The 21,918-nt window shown below is 43.2% G+C and overlaps 2 protein-coding genes across 2 annotated transcripts in view; both read left to right on the top strand.

Annotated features, from left to right (window-relative positions):
- The first annotated feature begins 2,584 nt into the window (after positions 1-2,584).
- LOC138351719 (uncharacterized) lies at positions 2,585-3,067 on the top strand. Its single transcript, XM_069303743.1, has one exon. The coding sequence runs from the start codon at positions 2,585-2,587 to the stop codon at positions 3,065-3,067; it is 483 nt and encodes a 160-aa protein (XP_069159844.1).
- A 46-nt stretch (positions 3,068-3,113) lies between these two features.
- LOC138351720 (S-layer protein-like) overlaps positions 3,114-21,918 on the top strand; it is a 50,524-nt gene continuing 31,719 nt past the window's right edge. Inside the window, exon 1 of the mRNA XM_069303744.1 lies at positions 3,114-3,188. Coding sequence (XP_069159845.1) covers positions 3,114-3,188 — 75 coding nt within the window. The remainder of the gene's footprint in view (positions 3,189-21,918) is intronic.

Raw genomic sequence — 21,918 nt, forward strand, 5'->3', positions numbered from 1 at the left:
TGGTTGTGTGAAGTTGGAGGGTGGTTGTGTGAAGTTGGAGGGTGGTTGTGTGAAGGTGGAGGGTGGTGGTGTGAAGGTGGAGGGTGGTGGTGTGAAGGTGGAGGGTGGTGGTGTGAAGGTGGAGGGTGGTGATGTGTAGGTGGAGGGTGGTGGTGTGAAGGTGGAGGGTAGTAGGGGATGCTGGTTGGTGGTGTGAAGGTGGAGGGTAGTGGAAGTTGTTTGTTGGTAGTATGAAGGTGGAGGGTAGAGGGATGGTGGTTGGTGGTGTAAAGTTGGAGGGTAGTAAGGGATGGTGGTTGGTGGCGTGAGGGTGGGATTTTTTTTTTTAGAGTAAAGAGGGTGGAGAGGCATAGGTGAAGCAAAGTTTAGAAGTGGGAAATACAGTGAGAGTTATGAAAGCAGGCGGGCTGTCCGCCTTGCTGACACGATGTGTGGGTGTTGGCAGCTAAGCTAAGCTTTCTCTCTTGTCAGGGAGCTGTGAGTGTGAGGTTCTTCACATGTATTTCAACATATACGAATGTCTATTGATGAATACTGTGTAGCATTTATATATACACACCCTGATGCTTCCAAACATGTTGTTCTGTTTAAGGCTCTTTATTTCTGTTTTTTATTATTATTGATTTATTTATACATGCATATATATTCACATATGTACACACACATGTATCCATATACACATACATATATACTAAATTGTTTCCAATTATTGGGGGGTTTCTGGTCAGTATTTCACCTGGGAATTATGTACTGTGGGGCGGGGTTTTCATCTAGTGAATTGAGGCTCTTGGGCCACCAGCTGTGGGAGCGGCGTCTCATCTTGGAGTAATCTTTCTAACATTGGGTCCTCTAACATTTCGATGGTGTTCCACACCCTGATGGGTTGGTGATGTAGTCTGATATTTAGTGGTTGTATGTTCAGGAGTTCATGGAGTTCCTGGATTGTCTGGTCATATGGTGGACGGTGTTTTGCTGTTCTCCTTAGTGCCTTAGTTTGAACTGCTTTTAGTTTTTGCAAGTTAATTTTCTTTAAGGTGTGCAGTGGTACTGGGGGATACTCAAGATGCGGCCGAACTAGAGCACTATATAGGTGCATCTGAATGTTCGTGCTGAGGCTTCGGAATCTCCTCAATTTCCCAAAGGCTGCTTTGGCTTTGTTTAATCGGTCCTTTATGTGAATTTTTATCCCTGTTTTATTGATCAAGGGTCCCAGTATTCAGCCTACCTACGCACATTGCCCGAAACGCTATGTGTACTAGTGGCTTGAGGTATTGTATGTACTACCTCTATCTTTAAATCTAACAGAATGTTTGTACTGTAACTCTGCAACTATGTATGTACTTTTCCTAAATAAATTATTATTATTATTTTTATTATTTTTATTATTATTATTATTATTATTATTATCATTATTATCATTATTATTATTATTATTATTATTATTATTATTATTATTATTATTATTATTATTATATTGGATCGGGCAGTTGTCAGGGATAATGGGGTCAGGGTTTTATTTTGCAATGTGTATTATCTGGAACTTTTGTTTGTTTGTGCTGATTTTCCATTGTTTCTCAAAGATGTTTATGGATTTAATTGCTGCCTTGGTCTTGTCGGCTAGTAGTGGCTTTGATGGACCCGTTCCGTTCTGGGTGTGAGAGGGAAAGGGCCACGCTATGCGAGCTCCGCGGAAAACAATATATATCTAGGGATATTTCAGTGATACAGGAACTAAACACAGTCAGATAACTTTTAAAGTGTGTCTCAACATATTAAACAATATGTCATAGTGATTACCATCCGACCGTTTGTGTTCAAGGAAAAATAAGTGAAATTCGTGTGTAGTCAAGGCCTGCCCTCGTGGTGCCAGGAGGCCTTAGGCGATAGTTGCCAAGTCCTCATTAAATCACATCCCTCGTTATTGAAACATCAAGAAATCAGTGCACATAGTGCTAAGATCTCTATGCAAAACGTGTCTATTATAAAAAAAAACCAGATAACATATCTTACTATCAAGTTAACAATTTATACACAAAATGAGTCCGTCGTGTGTATGTAAACAAGGGCCATTTGGATGTAGGCCCACCCCAGTACCCACTGTGTGTATTCTTTCAAATAGTGTAACGTACTCAGGTAACTAGTGCCAGACACAGAAACTAGACGCCTCTACTGTAAGATAACTAGTGGGAAAATGCAAGTAATGTAACAAGTGAACAAAACAAATTAAGAGTGTGACACGTGGTAACAACACTGCCAGTCCATACAGCCTCCTCCAGGCCTATCTCAAGTTGGTAAACACCCACGGTCAACACCCACGGTCAACCCCCTACGGTCAACACCCCACCTTGTAAGACCTTATAAGATCACCACCACTGAACAGAAGTGTTCAACAAAAATGGCTTTGATAAGAACGTGCATAGAATGCAACATGAAGGTAGATTACCAACAGAGCTTTCACTGCCAACTCTGTTCAGCAGCCATACACAAAAAATGTGCCAACATGACTAATAATTCAAGGAGAAATGGTCCCAGTGACCACTCTGTGTACTAGCTCTGCAAAAAGGATGATGTAACTTTTTTGAAGATGATGGAAATCCCGGATAAAACTCCCGCCGAAAACAGAGAATCACTAATAAATGCCTGTATAGCAATTTCTAATGTCTTCAAACAAACTGTACATGACACCAAGGTACAACCAGATGCAGCACACAGCTCGGTGGCAGCGGCGCCGGAGCAGAGCAGGGAGTCGGGGACGCATGAGCAGAGCGGGGAGTCAGGGACGCCTGAGCAGAGCAGGAAGTTGGGGGCGCCTGAGCAGAGCAGGGAGTCGGAGACGCCTGAGCAGAGCAGGGAGTTGGAGACGCCTGAGCAGAGCGGGGAGTCGGAGACGCCTGAGAAGAGTGGGGAGTCGGGGACGCCTGAGCAGAGCAGGGAGTCGGGGGTGCCTGAGCAGAGCACGGTGTCAATGGCACCGGAGCAGAGCGCGGTGTCGCAGGCCCCAGAGCAGAGCACAGTATCGGGGACGCCGCAGCAGAGTGCGGTCCCTGGCAAAGGAACACAAACATAACAAGACCCTAAAATCAGTTGGTATTACAAATGGGCAACCTGTAAACATGGGATATCGGGAAGAGCAAATGGAACATGCATGTACGATCACCCTAGAACTTGCAGAAACCTCCTCAATACAGGTAAATGTACCAAAAGCTGCGAATTCTTTCACCCAGAAGCTTGCAAGAACTCTTTGGACAGGAAAGAGTGCTTCAATGCTGAATGTCCAGCTTTTCATATAAGAGGTACCAAGCAAATAAAACCGACAGACCGCCACTATGAAAACAGCCACTACTCCATCGACTGGGATAATTTTTTAGCAAGAGGAGGAGGAGAAGAATGGCTGAAAATGACCAGACTCTACCACCAACTCGGTCAAATGCTAGAGAGGACGCAAACACAGTGGCCTCCTTACCAGAGCCTTAGATATTAACACCAAGTAAGGCATCCAGCACTTCCACTAACACGATAACATCATTTATATTTGCCAACATCCAGGGTATAAAAACACGCAAATCCAACAAAGTTCACTTTATAGATGGTCTCCTTCATGAGGCAAATGCATTGTTTGCAGCCCTAACAGAAACCCACACAAAGGACTACCATAATGGTGAAATATGGATCTCAGAGTACAATCTTTTTAGATGTGAGAGGAAACACCGGCTTCAGGGTGGGGTCAGCCTCTACGTCAAAGACACACTCATCTGTACTGAGCTGCTAAACACCTCAAATGATATGGTGGAAGTGCTGATAATCAAAATAGAGATCCTAAATGTAGTTATTGTCCTTGCATATAAGTCACCGGAGGCAAACCCTCAGCAGTTTAAAGACCAACTAATGAAAATAGAACACTGCTTGGAAAACCTCGCAAATCCAGCTCCGAACATCATCCTGCTTGGGGACTTCAACCTACGACACCTGAAATGGAAGCACCTGGCTAATACAGTAATATCAGAAAGAATACCAGGAAGTAGCCTAAATGAACAGGCACATGGAAATGACCTGCTACGAATGTGTGACAGGTTTGCCTTAAACCAGCAAATAGTAGAACCAACTAGGAAGGAGAACACGCTGGACCTCATTTTCACTAATAATGATGAATTGATCAGGAACATAATGATTACAAATACCTGTTACTCAGATCACAACTTAATTGAAGTTATGACAACCATGGGGAATAGACCATCAAAACCAGTCCAGATTCTAGGTGGAGGAGATTTCAGCAAATTCAACTTCAATAATAAACAGATAAACTGGGAGCAAATAAACCAGGACTTCACAGAAATAAACTGGGAAGATCAGCTAGAAAGTGCAAACCTGAACCAGTGCCTGGAAAAAATAAGCTCAGTAGCACTAAAAATATGTTCAAACCGCATACCCCTAAGAAAAAAAGAGGACGAGATGCAGATTGGAACGGGAACGTCGTTCCCTATATAGGCGAAGAAAACGAATCGCGGAGCAACTTGAGAGTCGCACCCTATCTCAAGAACGGCGAAGAAGGTTAGGTAGAGAAATAGAAACAATTGAACTCAAGCTACAAGAATCATACAAAACCCAGGAGAGGCAAAGAGAGCAAAAGCTCATCAGTGAATTAGAGAAAAATCCGAAATATTTTTTCTCCTATGCAAAATCAGGATCAAAAACCACATCTAGTATCGGGCCCCTGCGAAAGGGAGAAGGAACTTTCACCGATGACAACAAAGAAATGAGTGAGCTACTGAGGAAACAGTATGACTGTTTTCAGCGAGCCATTAAACGCACTAAAGATTGATAACTCAAATGAATTTTTCATGGATATGATACCAACATCAAATCATATATCAGACGTCACCCTATCCCCACTGGATTTTGAAGAAGCCATAAACAGTATGCCTATGCACTCTGCACCAGGCCCGGATTCTTGGAACTCCATATTCATCAAGAACGGTAAAAAACCACTATCGCAGGCCCTCCACATTCTGTGGAGACAAAGCCTAGATACTGGTGTTATCCCTGATATACTAAAAACAGCAGAGATAGCACCACTTCATAAAGGAGGAAATATGGCAGAGGCAAAAAATTACAGACCGATAGCACTAACATCGCACATCATAAAATTTTTTGAGAGAGTGCTAAGAAGTAAGATCACAAAATCCATGGAATCTCAGCATCTCCATAACCCCGGACAACATGGTTTCAGAACAGTGCGCTCTTGCCTGTCCCAGTTGCTGGACCACTATGATATGGCATTAGATGATATGGAAGACAAACAAAACGCGGATGTAATTTACACAGATTTCGCAAAAGCTTTTGATAAATGTGACCATGGTGTTATTGCACGTAAAATGCGTTCAAAAGGAATTACCGGAAAAATAGGCAGATGGATCTACAATTTACTGACTAACAGAATAAATAAAATCCAGCCCATCAACCGTGAAGAGCTCAGTCCCCCAGGGTACTGTGCTTGCTCCAGTACTTTTTCTCATCCTCTTATCGGACATAGACAAGAACATAACCTATAGCACTGTATCATCCTTTGCAGATGACACTAGGATCTTCATGAGAGTAGGCAACATAGAGGACACGGCAAACCTCCAATCAGATGTAGATCAGGTCTTTCTATGGGCTACAGAAAATAATATGGTGTTTAACGAACATAAGTTCCAGCTCATGCGCTATGGAAAAAATAAAAATATAAAAACGGAAACCACGTACAAAACTCAGGCAAATCATAACATAGAACGAAAAGGCAATGTAAAGGATCTGGGTGTACTCATGTCGGAAGACCTTACCTTTAAAGAACACAATAAAGTAGCCGTCACAATTGCAAGAAAAATGACAGGTTGGATAACAAGAACTTTTCACACTAGAGATGCTAAACCGATGATGATACTTTTCAAAACGCTTGTGCTCTCTAGAGTGGAGTACTGCTGCACAATGACAGCCCCTTTCAAAGCTGGAGAAATTGCTGACCTGGAGAGTGTGCAGAGATCCTTTACTGCTAGAATCCACTCAGTAAAACATCTAAACTATTGGGACCGACTAAAGAGCCTAAATCTGTACTCCCTTGAGCACAGGCGGGAGAGATACATAATAATTTACACGTGGAAAATATTAGAGGGGCTGGTCCCAAACCTGCACACAGAAATGAGAACACATCACATGAGACCAGAAAACATGGCAGGATGTGCAGAATACCCCCGTTGAAAAGCAGAGGTGCAACAGGTACTCTGAGAGAGAACTCTATCAACATCAGAGGCCCGAGACTGTTCAACACACTTCCGCTACACATAAGGGACATAACTGGCAAACCCCTCACAGTGTTCAAGAGAGAACTGGATAAGCACCTCCAAAGGATACCTGATCAACCAGGCTGTGACTCATACGTTAGACTGCGAGCAGCCGCGTCCAATAGCCTGGTTGATCAGTCCAGCAACCAGGAGGCCTGGTCGACGACCGGGCTGCGGGGACGGTAAGCCCCGGAAGCACCTCAAGGTAAGGACCCGGTTGGCATATTATTTGGGTGATATCGTCAGCGTACGTGATGTATTCTCCATGTTGGGGTTGGGGTAGGTCACCTGCAAATATGTTGAATAGAGTGGGGGAGAGGCAGCTTCCTTGTGGTACTCCACTTTTCAGTTCTATTATTCAGTCACCCAAGTAGCTGCCGATATTGAGCCTAGCAGTTCTGTTGTCTATAAAGCTGCAGATAGTAGCTGTAAATCTCACAGGGAATCCTAGCTCATATATCTTATATTTTAGGCCTGTGTGCCATACTTTTTCGAAGGCTTTCGAAACGTTTCTAAGCACTATATTACACTGATCTTTTTTCGACACTGCGTTGGCTATATGCTCGTAGATCAGGGCTATTGCTGTATTGGGCCCTCTGCGGTTCCTAAACCCTTCCTGCCTGGTGTAATACTTCTCCTCTTCCATGTACTTCACAAGTCTCTGACTGATTATTTTTTCAAATATTTTGCCTCGTACTTCGAGGAGGGAAATTGGCCTGTAATTTTCAGTTTGGGTTGGGGGTTTACCTGGCTTGGGCATTAATCCTATTGTGGCATTCTTGAAGTATGTGGGGAATAGTTCAGATGCAAGAGCTGTATTTACTATACAAGTGTATTGATGGAGTGCAATCACTGGTAGGTTGGATAATACCATCTTATTTATCTTGCTGTTGCCCAGCGCCGTGTTCTTGGAACCCATAATTGTTTTATGGACCTCTGCAATGGTTATGTGTTTCATAAGGTGGCAGTCATTGCAGATGTTGTTAAGGTCTATTGTTTGCGTCGGGAGTAGTGCTTCAGCTCAGTTAACGACTTGAGTTGTAATTTCCCTTTCAATAATGGGGCAAAAGTTTAAATTTGTTTCCGGGTTTATCCTGAATATTTTTTCACAGAACTTCCTGAATTCCTGTTCTTGTTCACTTTCCTCATAGAGTTTATTTCCTTAAGCGTCTATGATTCAGGGTGTTCCTTCACCTGAGTTTTCCATCACTTTCTTCCAGAACTTTCCTGGGTTTCTGTAGTCGGCTTAAATTTTGCTTATTAGGGCATCCCATTTTTTGGTGTATTCTATTTTGTATAGATCTTAAAGCTCGTCTTGTAACTTTCTTTATAGTCTTTTGTGCTCGTCCGTCCACCCGTTGTGCGTTATGAGTTGTAGAGGATTGTTATATCTGGTTTGCAGTGTCCTAAGTGTCTCAGTGGCTTGGGGGTGTGGGAGCATTATGTGGTGAGCTACGGGGATATGATCGTTCATGCATTTTTCTATGGTGCTAATACACGTATTTAGCTCTGTATTTATGCATGATGTTTCCTTTCCATTAAAGTCTGTGACACTGATTTCCTGTGCACTGCTTTTGAACGCTTCCCAGTCAGTTTTTTGTGTATTGAAGTCTTGGTGGTGAGGGTTTCTGAATGGGGTTAGCCGATAGCTTCATTATTATTGGTAGGGGGTCGCTTGTGCTCTCTGGGCCCCTTTCTATGCGGGTGTTTAAGAAGTGGTGGTTGTTTGACAGTATTATGTCTGGTTTACCACTGTGTCCTTGTCTGACATAAGTTGGGAAGTCTGGGCCCAGGTGGGTTAGATTGACGTTCCTTATCATATTGTGGATGGCATCTCCTGCCTGGTTGTTCCATCCGTGTCCCAGTGTTCTGTATTTGGCGTTCAGACCTCCCAGGAAGTAGCGATAACAAACAACAAGGTTGTGCATTGTGTTAAACAGACTGCTGCTTATCTGTTGAATGGTTATGGGGGTTTGGTTGAAAGCATGCGACATTATATAATTGTAGACGTATTTCGTATTAGCATTATGGATATTGTGTTGGAATTTTACGTGCTGAGTTCGTATACGTTCTTTGAGGATCTTGTAGTTAACCGTGTGGGTTTCGTTTCTTGAGAAGAATTCGGTATTGTTTGGGATCTCTGCTGAGTCCTGGGTGACTGTGTCTGAGTTTGCAGCATTGTCTGTATGTGTGTGGTAAGCATTGATGCCCACTGTGTGTCTGTGATCTGCCTCAGTTACCTCATCGGAATTCGAGGGACTGCCAAAAGGAAGTCACCTGCATGGGGAGCCTGCACAGCTGTGAGGCGTGCACGATCACTGGGGGTTTTGCTGCCTCCAGCAAAGCTGTGGCTTCTTTGTCTACAATGGGGCTGTCCCAGCTGGATTGTTTCTTGGCTTTCGGTATGGCTGGTCTGAGTGCTGGGTCTGCCATGGCACCCCATTTCGTGTCGCATTCCGTGTAGTGGGGGTCCTGTATCCCTGCTACATCACTCAGGGTGTCAGGTAGAATATCCTTAACCAGGTCATCTGATGCTGAGGAGGAAGACAGGAAGGCTGGGACAGGAATTTGGGTAGCAGTGCGAACACCCAAGCCACCGAGCCTAACAGGAAGAGTGGCTTGTTTCCACTGGCATTCGTTGAGAGAGAGGTTAACAACTTTTTCCAGCATGGTCTTCAGTAAAAGGTCATACTCTTCAAGCTTTCGGCTGTCGTAAGATGGGGCGCACCTCAGAAAGTAGGTTAGCCTCGGAAGGGATAGGCATTTGGTGAGGAGATAAAAAGCATCGTGGGCATCGATGTCACGTATTTAGTCTTCCATCCTCCTAAGCTCTGCGATTTTCTTGTCAAGGATCTCCTCAATGGCGTTAGACCCGAGGGGGGCTCCAAGGAGGGTGCTGTTCTCGGCCCTAATGACATGGGCTCCAGGCAAGGCAGACCTTATTCTAGCACATGCAATCTATATAAATAAAAATGGAAATGTTCGTTTGTTCAAAATCGCTAATCTACGAAAGTTCTTCCCCAATTGCTTTGAAATTTTTACACAATGTTCCATTCGCATCCGAGCGGCTTTTTATATACATGCTATATAGATGTCACATCTGTGATGGGAAAAAACAAGCATTTTTTAAAAACTGCGTTTTTCCATATGTTTTTCATGCGAGGGAAATCTTCGAAACCGATATTCTTATTAAGGACAAGACAAGAACATATCGATGCCAACACAGAAGACAATGTCCAACATAATAGGCCAATTACACTGGATTAATCTTTGTGTTTAGATAGGAGCTGCCTCGTATGGGCCAATAAGCCCTCTGCAGTTACCCCTATGTTTCACCTCACATTTATCCCTTATGTATCCCCCCATGTTTTCACCTTTATTGTATTATCACCTGACCCAGTGCGGGTATAAAATCAACTAGTATTGTAAGATCTGTTCACTTGAGAATGAACCATGGAGGTTCGAAACGTTGTGCAAATTATATAAATAAGTGTAGTACACTCTATAGTAAATCACTTCTTTTCTTCACCTTAAAAGTACGAAAATGAGTTTTGGAGAACTCCTAATTCAATTAAGCCCTGATGCTAAGAAAATAGTTAGAGGGATAGAAGCCCTAAACCAGAAAATAATAAATACAGAATATGCGGTCATATTCAATGAAACATATAGATATATATATATATATATATGTTTCATTGAATATGACCGCATATTCTGTATTTATTATTTTCTGGTTTAGGGCTTCTATCCCTCTAACTATTTTCTTAGCATCAGGGCTTAATTGAAATAGGAGTTCTCCTAAACTCATTTTCGTACTTTTAAGGTGAAGAAAAGTATGGGCCAATAAGATCTGTAATATTGTAAGATCTGTTCACTTGAGAATGAACCATGGAGGTTCGAAACGTTGTGCAAATTAAATAAATAAGTGTAATACACTCTATAGTAAATCACTTCTTTTCTTCACCTTAAAAGTACGAAAATGAGTTTTGGAGAACTCCTATTTCAATTAAGCCCTGATGCTAGGAAAATAGTTAGAGGGATAGAAGCCCTAAACCAGAAAATAATAAATACAGAATATGCGGTCATATTCAATGAAACATGTTTGACAGAAAACCTGCTGCCAGTATACACCAATATATATATATATATATATATATATATATATATATATATATATATATATATATATATATATATATATATATATTTATATATATATATATTTATATATATATACATATATATATATATATATATATATATATATATATATATATATATATATATATATATATATATATATGCCTATACTTGCATAAACCACAAGTGAAGATAAACAATCTTTGGACAACACCCACCAGTGGGACTCGAACCCAGAAAGCACAACTACCTTCCAGTAGCTGGCATAACTAGTATGCTTTAACCCACTACGCCATCAGACCTTACAAAAGAAGTAGATAGTTCGAGATATATATCTCAAACATCTCTACCTCCCGAAGGCACCAGATGAGTGAGGGGTCAGTCTGCATTTTTCGTCAAGCCACTGTCAATGTGAGAGAACTCGTGTCCAGCTTATAAGCCTATACTTGCATAAACCACAAGTGAAGATAAACAATCTTTGGACAACACCCACCAGTGGGACTCGAACCCAGAAAGCACAACTACCTTCCAGTAGCTGGCATAACTATTATGCTTTAACCCACTACGCCATCAGACCTTACAAAAGAAGTAGATAGTTCGAGATATATATCTCAAACATCTATACCTCCCGAAGGCACCAGATGAGTGAGGGGTCAGTCTGCATTTTTCGTCAAGCCACTGTCAATGTGAGAGAACTCGTGTCCAGCTTATAAGCCTATACTTGCATAAACCACAAGTGAAGATAAACAATCTTTGGACAACACCCACCAGTGGGACTCGAACCCAGAAAGCACAACTACCTTCCAGTAGCTGGCATAACTAGTATGCTTTAACCCACTACGCCATCAGACCTTACAAAAGAAGTAGATAGTTCGAGATATATATCTCAAACATCTCTACCTCCCGAAGGCACCAGATGAGTGAGGGGTCAGTCTGCATTTTTCGTCAAGCCACTGTCAATGTGAGAGAACTCGTGTCCAGCTTATAAGCCTATACTTGCATAAACCACAAGTGAAGATAAACAATCTTTGGACAACACCCACCAGTGGGACTCGAACCCAGAAAGCACAACTACCTTCCAGTAGCTGGCATAACTAGTATGCTTTAACCCACTACGCCATCAGACCTTACAAAAGAAGTAGATAGTTCGAGATATATATCTCAAACATCTCTACCTCCCGAAGGCACCAGATGAGTGAGGGGTCAGTCTGCATTTTTCGTCAAGCCACTGTCAATGTGAGAGAACTCGTGTCCAGCTTATAAGCCTATACTTGCATAAACCACAAGTGAAGATAAACATTCTTTGGACAACACCCACCAGTGGGACTCGAACCCAGAAAGCACAACTACCTTCCAGTAGCTGGCATAACTAGTATGCTTTAACCCACTACGTCATCAGACCTTACAAAAGAAGTAGATAGTTCGAGATATATATCTCAAACATCTCTACCTCCCGAAGGCACCAGATGAGTGAGGGGTCAGTCTGCATTTTTCGTCAAGCCACTGTCAATGTGAGAGAACTCGTGTCCAGCTTATAAGCGTATACTTGCATAAACCACAAGTGAAGATAAACAATCATTGGACAACACCCACCAGTGGGACTCGAACCCAGAAAGCACAACTACCTTCCAGTAGCTGGCATAACTAGTATGCTTTAACCCACTACGCCATCAGACCTTACAAAAGAAGTAGATAGTTCGAGATATATATCTCAAACATCTCTACCTCCCGAAGGCACCAGATGAGTGAGGGGTCAGTCTGCATTTTTCGTCAAGCCACTGTCAATGTGAGAGAACTCGTGTCCAGCTTATAAGCCTATACTTGCATAAACCACAAGTGAAGATAAACAATCTTTGGACAACACCCACCAGTGGGACTCGAACCCAGAAAGCACAACTACCTTCCAGTAGCTGGCATAACTAGTATGCTTTAACCCACTACGCCATCAGACCTTACAAAAGAAGTAGATAGTTCGAGATATATATCTCAAACATCTCTACCTCCCGAAGGCACCAGATGAGTGAGGGGTCAGTCTGCATTTTTCGTCAAGCCACTGTCAATGTGAGAGAACTCGTGTCCAGCTTATAAGCCTATACTTGCATAAACCACAAGTGAAGATAAACAATCTTTGGACAACACCCACCAGTGGGACTCGAACCCAGAAAGCACAACTACCTTCCAGTAGCTGGCATAACTAGTATGCTTTAACCCACTACGCCATCAGACCTTACAAAAGAAGTAGATAGTTCGAGATATATATCTCAAACATCTCTACCTCCCGAAGGCACCAGATGAGTGAGGGGTCAGTCTGCATTTTTCGTCAAGCCACTGTCAATGTGAGAGAACTCGTGTCCAGCTTATAAGCCTATACTTGCATAAACCACAAGTGAAGATAAACATTCTTTGGACAACACCCACCAGTGGGACTCGAACCCAGAAAGCACAACTACCTTCCAGTAGCTGGCATAACTAGTATGCTTTAACCCACTACGTCATCAGACCTTACAAAAGAAGTAGATAGTTCGAGATATATATCTCAAACATCTCTACCTCCCGAAGGCACCAGATGAGTGAGGGGTCAGTCTGCATTTTTCGTCAAGCCACTGTCAATGTGAGAGAACTCGTGTCCAGCTTATAAGCGTATACTTGCATAAACCACAAGTGAAGATAAACAATCATTGGACAACACCCACCAGTGGGACTCGAACCCAGAAAGCACTACTACCTTCCAGTAGCTGGCATAACTAGTATGCTTTAACCCACTACGCCATCAGACCTTACAAAAGAAGTAGATAGTTCGAGATATATATCTCAAACATCTCTACCTCCCGAAGGCACCAGATGAGTGAGGGGTCAGTCTGCATTTTTCGTCAAGCCACTGTCAATGTGAGAGAACTCGTGTCCAGCTTATAAGCCTATACTTGCATAAACCACAAGTGAAGATAAACAATCTTTGGACAACACCCACCAGTGGGACTCGAACCCAGAAAGCACAACTACCTTCCAGTAGCTGGCATAACTAGTATGCTTTAACCCACTACGCCATCAGACCTTACAAAAGAAGTAGATAGTTCGAGATATATATCTCAAACATCTCTACCTCCCGAAGGCACCAGATGAGTGAGGGGTCAGTCTGCATTTTTCGTCAAGCCACTGTCAATGTGAGAGAACTCGTGTCCAGCTTATAAGCCTATACTTGCATAAACCACAAGTGAAGATAAACAATCTTTGGACAACACCCACCAGTGGGACTCGAACCCAGAAAGCACAACTACCTTCCAGTAGCTGGCATAACTAGTATGCTTTAACCCACTACGCCATCAGACCTTACAAAAGAAGTAGATAGTTCGAGATATATATCTCAAACATCTCTACCTCCCGAAGGCACCAGATGAGTGAGGGGTCAGTCTGCATTTTTCGTCAAGCCACTGTCAATGTGAGAGAACTCGTGTCCAGCTTATAAGCCTATACTTGCATAAACCACAAGTGAAGATAAACATTCTTTGGACAACACCCACCAGTGGGACTCGAACCCAGAAAGCACAACTACCTTCCAGTAGCTGGCATAACTAGTATGCTTTAACCCACTACGTCATCAGACCTTACAAAAGAAGTAGATAGTTCGAGATATATATCTCAAACATCTCTACCTCCCGAAGGCACCAGATGAGTGAGGGGTCAGTCTGCATTTTTCGTCAAGCCACTGTCAATGTGAGAGAACTCGTGTCCAGCTTATAAGCGTATACTTGCATAAACCACAAGTGAAGATAAACAATCATTGGACAACACCCACCAGTGGGACTCGAACCCAGAAAGCACAACTACCTTCCAGTAGCTGGCATAACTAGTATGCTTTAACCCACTACGCCATCAGACCTTACAAAAGAAGTAGATAGTTCGAGATATATATCTCAAACATCTCTACCTCCCGAAGGCACCAGATGAGTGAGGGGTCAGTCTGCATTTTTCGTCAAGCCACTGTCAATGTGAGAGAACTCGTGTCCAGCTTATAAGCCTATACTTGCATAAACCACAAGTGAAGATAAACAATCTTTGGACAACACCCACCAGTGGGACTCGAACCCAGAAAGCACAACTACCTTCCAGTAGCTGGCATAACTAGTATGCTTTAACCCACTACGCCATCAGACCTTACAAAAGAAGTAGATAGTTCGAGATATATATCTCAAACATCTCTACCTCCCGAAGGCACCAGATGAGTGAGGGGTCAGTCTGCATTTTTCGTCAAGCCACTGTCAATGTGAGAGAACTCGTGTCCAGCTTATAAGCCTATACTTGCATAAACCACAAGTGAAGATAAACAATCTTTGGACAACACCCACCAGTGGGACTCGAACCCAGAAAGCACAACTACCTTCCAGTAGCTGGCATAACTAGTATGCTTTAACCCACTACGCCATCAGACCTTACAAAAGAAGTAGATAGTTCGAGATATATATCTCAAACATCTCTACCTCCCGAAGGCACCAGATGAGTGAGGGGTCAGTCTGCATTTTTCGTCAAGCCACTGTCAATGTGAGAGAACTCGTGTCCAGCTTATAAGCCTATACTTGCATAAACCACAAGTGAAGATAAACATTCTTTGGACAACACCCACCAGTGGGACTCGAACCCAGAAAGCACAACTACCTTCCAGTAGCTGGCATAACTAGTATGCTTTAACCCACTACGTCATCAGACCTTACAAAAGAAGTAGATAGTTCGAGATATATATCTCAAACATCTCTACCTCCCGAAGGCACCAGATGAGTGAGGGGTCAGTCTGCATTTTTCGTCAAGCCACTGTCAATGTGAGAGAACTCGTGTCCAGCTTATAAGCGTATACTTGCATAAACCACAAGTGAAGATAAACAATCATTGGACAACACCCACCAGTGGGACTCGAACCCAGAAAGCACTACTACCTTCCAGTAGCTGGCATAACTAGTATGCTTTAACCCACTACGCCATCAGACCTTACAAAAGAAGTAGATAGTTCGAGATATATATCTCAAACATCTCTACCTCCCGAAGGCACCAGATGAGTGAGGGGTCAGTCTGCATTTTTCGTCAAGCCACTGTCAATGTGAGAGAACTCGTGTCCAGCTTATAAGCCTATACTTGCATAAACCACAAGTGAAGATAAACAATCTTTGGACAACACCCACCAGTGGGACTCGAACCCAGAAAGCACAACTACCTTCCAGTAGCTGGCATAACTAGTATGCTTTAACCCACTACGCCATCAGACCTTACAAAAGAAGTAGATAGTTCGAGATATATATCTCAAACATCTCTACCTCCCGAAGGCACCAGATGAGTGAGGGGTCAGTCTGCATTTTTCGTCAAGCCACTGTCAATGTGAGAGAACTCGTGTCCAGCTTATAAGCCTATACTTGCATAAACCACAAGTGAAGATAAACAATCTTTGGACAACACCCACCAGTGGGACTCGAACCCAGAAAGCACAACTACCTTCCAGTAGCTGGCATAACTAGTATGCTTTAACCCACTACGCCATCAGACCTTACAAAAGAAGTAGATAGTTCGAGATATATATCTCAAACATCTCTACCTCCCGAAGGCACCAGATGAGTGAGGGGTCAGTCTGCATTTTTCGTCAAGCCACTGTCAATGTGAGAGAACTCGTGTCCAGCTTATAAGCCTATACTTGCATAAACCACAAGTGAAGATAAACAATCTTTGGACAACACCCACCAGTGGGACTCGAACCCAGAAAGCACAACTACCTTCCAGTAGCTGGCATAACTAGTATGCTTTAACCCACTACGCCATCAGACCTTACAAAAGAAGTAGATAGTTCGAGATATATATCTCAAACATCTCTACCTCCCGAAGGCACCAGATGAGTGAGGGGTCAGTCTGCATTTTTCGTCAAGCCACTGTTAATGTGAGAGAACTCGTGTCCAGCTTATAAGCCTATACTTGCATAAACCACAAGTGAAGATAAACAATCTTTGGACAACACCCACCAGTGGGACTCGAACCCAGAAAGCACAACTACCTTCCAGTAGCTGGCATAACTAGTATGCTTTAACCCACTACGCCATCAGACCTTACAAAAGAAGTAGATAGTTCGAGATATATATCTCAAACATCTCTACCTCCCGAAGGCACCAGATGAGTGAGGGGTCAGTCTGCATTTTTCGTCAAGCCACTGTCAATGTGAGAGAACTCGTGTCCAGCTTATAAGCCTATACTTGCATAAACCACAAGTGAAGATAAACAATCTTTGGACAACACCCACCAGTGGGACTCGAACCCAGAAAGCACAACTACCTTCCAGTAGCTGGCATAACTAGTATGCTTTAACCCACTACGCCATCAGACCTTACAAAAGAAGTAGATAGTTCGAGATATATATCTCAAACATCTCTACCTCCCGAAGGCACCAGATGAGTGAGGGGTCAGTCTGCATTTTTCGTCAAGCCACTGTCAATGTGAGAGAACTCGTGTCCAGCTTATAAGCCTATACTTGCATAAACCACAAGTGAAGATAAACAATCTTTGGACAACACCCACCAGTGGGACTCGAACCCAGAAAGCACAACTACCTTCCAGTAGCTGGCATAACTAGTATGCTTTAACCCACTACGCCATCAGACCTTACAAAAGAAGTAGATAGTTCGAGATATATATCTCAAACATCTCTACCTCCCGAAGGCACCAGATGAGTGAGGGGTCAGTCTGCATTTTTCGTCAAGCCACTGTCAATGTGAGAGAACTCGTGTCCAGCTTATAAGCCTATACTTGCATAAACCACAAGTGAAGATAAACAATCTTTGGACAACACCCACCAGTGGGACTCGAACCCAGAAAGCACAACTACCTTCCAGTAGCTGGCATAACTAGTATGCTTTAACCCACTACGCCATCAGACCTTACAAAAGAAGTAGATAGTTCGAGATATATATCTCAAACATCTCTACCTCCCGAAGGCACCAGATGAGTGAGGGGTCAGTCTGCATTTTTCGTCAAGCCACTGTCAATGTGAGAGAACTCGTGTCCAGCTTATAAGCCTATACTTGCATAAACCACAAGTGAAGATAAACAATCTTTGGACAACACCCACCAGTGGGACTCGAACCCAGAAAGCACAACTACCTTTCAGTAGCTGGCATAACTAGTATGCTTTAACCCACTACGCCATCAGACCTTTCAAAAGAAGTAGATAGTTCGAGATATATATCTCAAACATCTCTACCTCCCGAAGGCACCAGATGAGTGAGGGGTCAGTCTGCATTTTTCGTCAAGCCACTGTCAATGTGAGAGAACTCGTGTCCAGCTTATAAGCCTATACTTGCATAAACCACAAGTGAAGATAAACAATCTTTGGACAACACCCACCAGTGGGACTCGAACCCAGAAAGCACAACTACCTTCCAGTAGCTGGCATAACTAGTATGCTTTAACCCACTACGCCATCAGACCTTACAAAAGAAGTAGATAGTTCGAGATATATATCTCAAACATCTCTACCTCCCGAAGGCACCAGATGAGTGAGGGGTCAGTCTGCATTTTTCGTCAAGCCACTGTCAATGTGAGAGAACTCGTGTCCAGCTTATAAGCCTATACTTGCATAAACCACAAGTGAAGATAAACAATCTTTGGACAACACCCACCAGTGGGACTCGAACCCAGAAAGCACAACTACCTTCCAGTAGCTGGCATAACTAGTATGCTTTAACCCACTATGCCATCAGACCTTACAAAAGAAGTAGATAGTTCAAGATATATATCTCAAACATCTCTACCTCCCGAAGGCACCAGATGAGTGAGGGGTCAGTCTGCATTTTTCGTCAAGCCACTGTCAATGTGAGAGAACTCGTGTCCAGCTTATAAGCCTATACTTGCATAAACCACAAGTGAAGATAAACAATCTTTGGACAACACCCACCAGTGGGACTCGAACCCAGAAAGCACAACTACCTTCCAGTAGCTGGCATAACTAGTATGCTTTAACCCACTACGCCATCAGACCTTACAAAAGAAGTAGATAGTTCGAGATATATATCTCAAACATCTCTACCTCCCGAAGGCACCAGATGAGTGAGGGGTCAGTCTGCATTTTTCGTCAAGCCACTGTCAATGTGAGAGAACTCGTGTCCAGCTTATAAGCCTATACTTGCATAAACCACAAGTGAAGATAAACAATCTTTGGACAACACCCACCAGTGGGACTCGAACCCAGAAAGCACAACTACCTTCCAGTAGCTGGCATAACTAGTATGCTTTAACCCACTACGCCATCAAACCTTACAAAAGAAGTAGATAGTTCGAGATATATATCTCAAACATCTCTACCTCCCGAAGGCACCAGATGAGTGAGGGGTCAGTCTGCATTTTTCGTCAAGCCACTGTCAATGTGAGAGAACTCGTGTCCAGCTTATAAGCCTATACTTGCATAAACCACAAGTGAAGATAAACAATCTTTGGACAACACCCACCAGTGGGACTCGAACCCAGAAAGCACAACTACCTTCCAGTAGCTGGCATAACTAGTATGCTTTAACCCACTACGCCATCAGACCTTACAAAAGAAGTAGATAGTTCGAGATATATATCTCAAACATCTCTACCTCCCGAAGGCACCAGATGAGTGAGGGGTCAGTCTGCATTTTTCGTCAAGCCACTGTCAATGTGAGAGAACTCGTGTCCAGCTTATAAGCCTATACTTGCATAAACCACAAGTGAAGATAAACAATCTTTGGACAACACCCACCAGTGGGACTCGAACCCAGAAAGCACAACTACCTTCCAGTAGCTGGCATAACTAGTATGCTTTAACCCACTACGCCATCAGACCTTACAAAAGAAGTAGATAGTTCGAGATATATATCTCAAACATCTCTACCTCCCGAAGGCACCAGATGAGTGAGGGGTCAGTCTGCATTTTTCGTCAAGCCACTGTCAATGTGAGAGAACTCGTGTCCAGCTTATAAGCCTATACTTGCATAAACCACAAGTGAAGATAAACAATCTTTGGACAACACCCACCAGTGGGACTCGAACCCAGAAAGCACAACTACCTTCCAGTAGCTGGCATAACTAGTATGCTTTAACCCACTACGCCATCAGACCTTACAAAAGAAGTAGATAGTTCGAGATATATATCTCAAACATCTCTACCTCCCGAAGGCACCAGATGAGTGAGGGGTCAGTCTGCATTTTTCGTCAAGCCACTGTCAATGTGAGAGAACTCGTGTCCAGCTTATAAGCCTATACTTGCATAAACCACAAGTGAAGATAAACAATCTTTGGACAACACCCACCAGTGGGACTCGAACCCAGAAAGCACAACTACCTTTCAGTAGCTGGCATAACTAGTATGCTTTAACCCACTACGCCATCAGACCTTACAAAAGAAGTAGATAGTTCGAGATATATATCTCAAACATCTCTACCTCCCGAAGGCACCAGATGAGTGAGGGGTCAGTCTGCATTTTTCGTCAAGCCACTGTCAATGTGAGAGAACTCGTGTCCAGCTTATAAGCCTATACTTGCATAAACCACAAGTGAAGATAAACAATCTTTGGACAACACCCACCAGTGGGACTCGAACCCAGAAAGCACAACTACCTTCCAGTAGCTGGCATAACTAGTATGCTTTAACCCACTACGCCATCAGACCTTACAAAAGAAGTAGATAGTTCGAGATATATATCTCAAACATCTCTACCTCCCGAAGGCACCAGATGAGTGAGGGGTCAGTCTGCATTTTCGTCAAGCCACTGTCAATGTGAGAGAACTCGTGTCCAGCTTATAAGCCTATACTTGCATAAACCACAAGTGAAGATAAACAATCTTTGGACAACACCCACCAGTGGGACTCGAACCCAGAAAGCACAACTACTTTCCAGTAGCTGGCATAACTAGTATGCTTTAACCCGCTATGCCATCAGACCTTACAAAAGAAGTAGATAGTTCGAGATATATATCTCAAACATCTCTACCTCCCGAAGGCACCAGATGAGTGAGGGGTCAGTCTGCATTTTTCGTCAAGCCACTGTCAATGTGAGAGAACTCGTGTCCAGCTTATAAGCCTATACTTGCATAAACCACAAGTGAAGATAAACAATCTTTGGACAACACCCACCAGTGGGACTCGAACCCAGAAAGCACAACTACCTTCCAGTAGCTGGCATAACTAGTATGCTTTAACCCACTACGCCATCAGACCTTACAAAAGAAGTAGATAGTTCGAGATATATATCTCAAACATCTCTACCTCCCGAAGGCACCAGATGAGTGAGGGGTCAGTCTGCATTTTCGTCAAGCCACTGTCAATGTGAGAGAACTCGTGTCCAGCTTATAAGCCTATACTTGCATAAACCACAAGTGAAGATAAACAATCTTTGGACAACACCCACCAGTGGGACTCGAACCCAGAAAGCACAACTACCTTCCAGTAGCTGGCATAACTAGTATGCTTTAACCCACTACGCCATCAGACCTTACAAAAGAAGTAGATAGTTCGAGATATATATCTCAAACATCTCTACCTACCGAAGGCACCAGATGAGTGAGGGGTCAGTCTGCATTTTTCGTCAAGCCACTGTCAATGTGAGAGAACTCGTGTCCAGCTTATAAGCCTATACTTGCATAAACCACAAGTGAAGATAAACAATCTTTGGACAACACCCACCAGTGGGACTCGAACCCAGAAAGCACAACTACCTTCCAGTAGCTGGCATAACTAGTATGCTTTAACCCACTACGCCATCAAACCTTACAAAAGAAGTAGATAGTTCGAGATATATATCTCAAACATCTCTACCTCCCGAAGGCACCAGATGAGTGAGGGGTCAGTCTGCATTTTTCGTCAAGCCACTGTCAATGTGAGAGAACTCGTGTCCAGCTTATAAGCCTATACTTGCATAAACCACAAGTGAAGATAAACAATCTTTGGACAACACCCACCAGTGGGACTCGAACCCAGAAAGCACAACTACCTTCCAGTAGCTGGCATAACTAGTATGCTTTAACCCACTACGCCATCAGACCTTACAAAAGAAGTAGATAGTTCGAGATATATATCTCAAACATCTCTACCTCCCGAAGGCACCAGATGAGTGAGGGGTCAGTCTGCATTTTTCGTCAAGCCACTGTCAATGTGAGAGAACTCGTGTCCAGCTTATAAGCCTATACTTGCATAAACCATAAGTGAAGATAAACAATCTTTGGACAACACCCACCAGTGGGACTCGAACCCAGAAAGCACAACTACCTTCCAGTAGCTGGCATAACTAGTATGCTTTAACCCACTACGCCATCAGACCTTACAAAAGAAGTAGATAGTTCGAGATATATATCTCAAACATCTCTACCTCCCGAAGGCACCAGATGAGTGAGGGGTCAGTCTGCATTTTTCGTCAAGCCACTGTCAATGTGAGAGAACTCGTGTCCAGCTTATAAGCCTATACTTGCATAAACCACAAGT

This window comes from Procambarus clarkii, chromosome 50 (assembly GCF_040958095.1).
Source record: "Procambarus clarkii isolate CNS0578487 chromosome 50, FALCON_Pclarkii_2.0, whole genome shotgun sequence".
In the NCBI taxonomy this organism is placed as follows: Eukaryota; Metazoa; Arthropoda; class Malacostraca; order Decapoda; family Cambaridae; genus Procambarus; species Procambarus clarkii.

Bases quoted from the DNA above. Each gene is read 5' to 3' on its own strand.
- LOC138351719 (XM_069303743.1), top strand. From the start codon at position 2,585: ATGATGGAAATCCCGGATAAAACTCCCGCCGAAAACAGAGAATCACTA.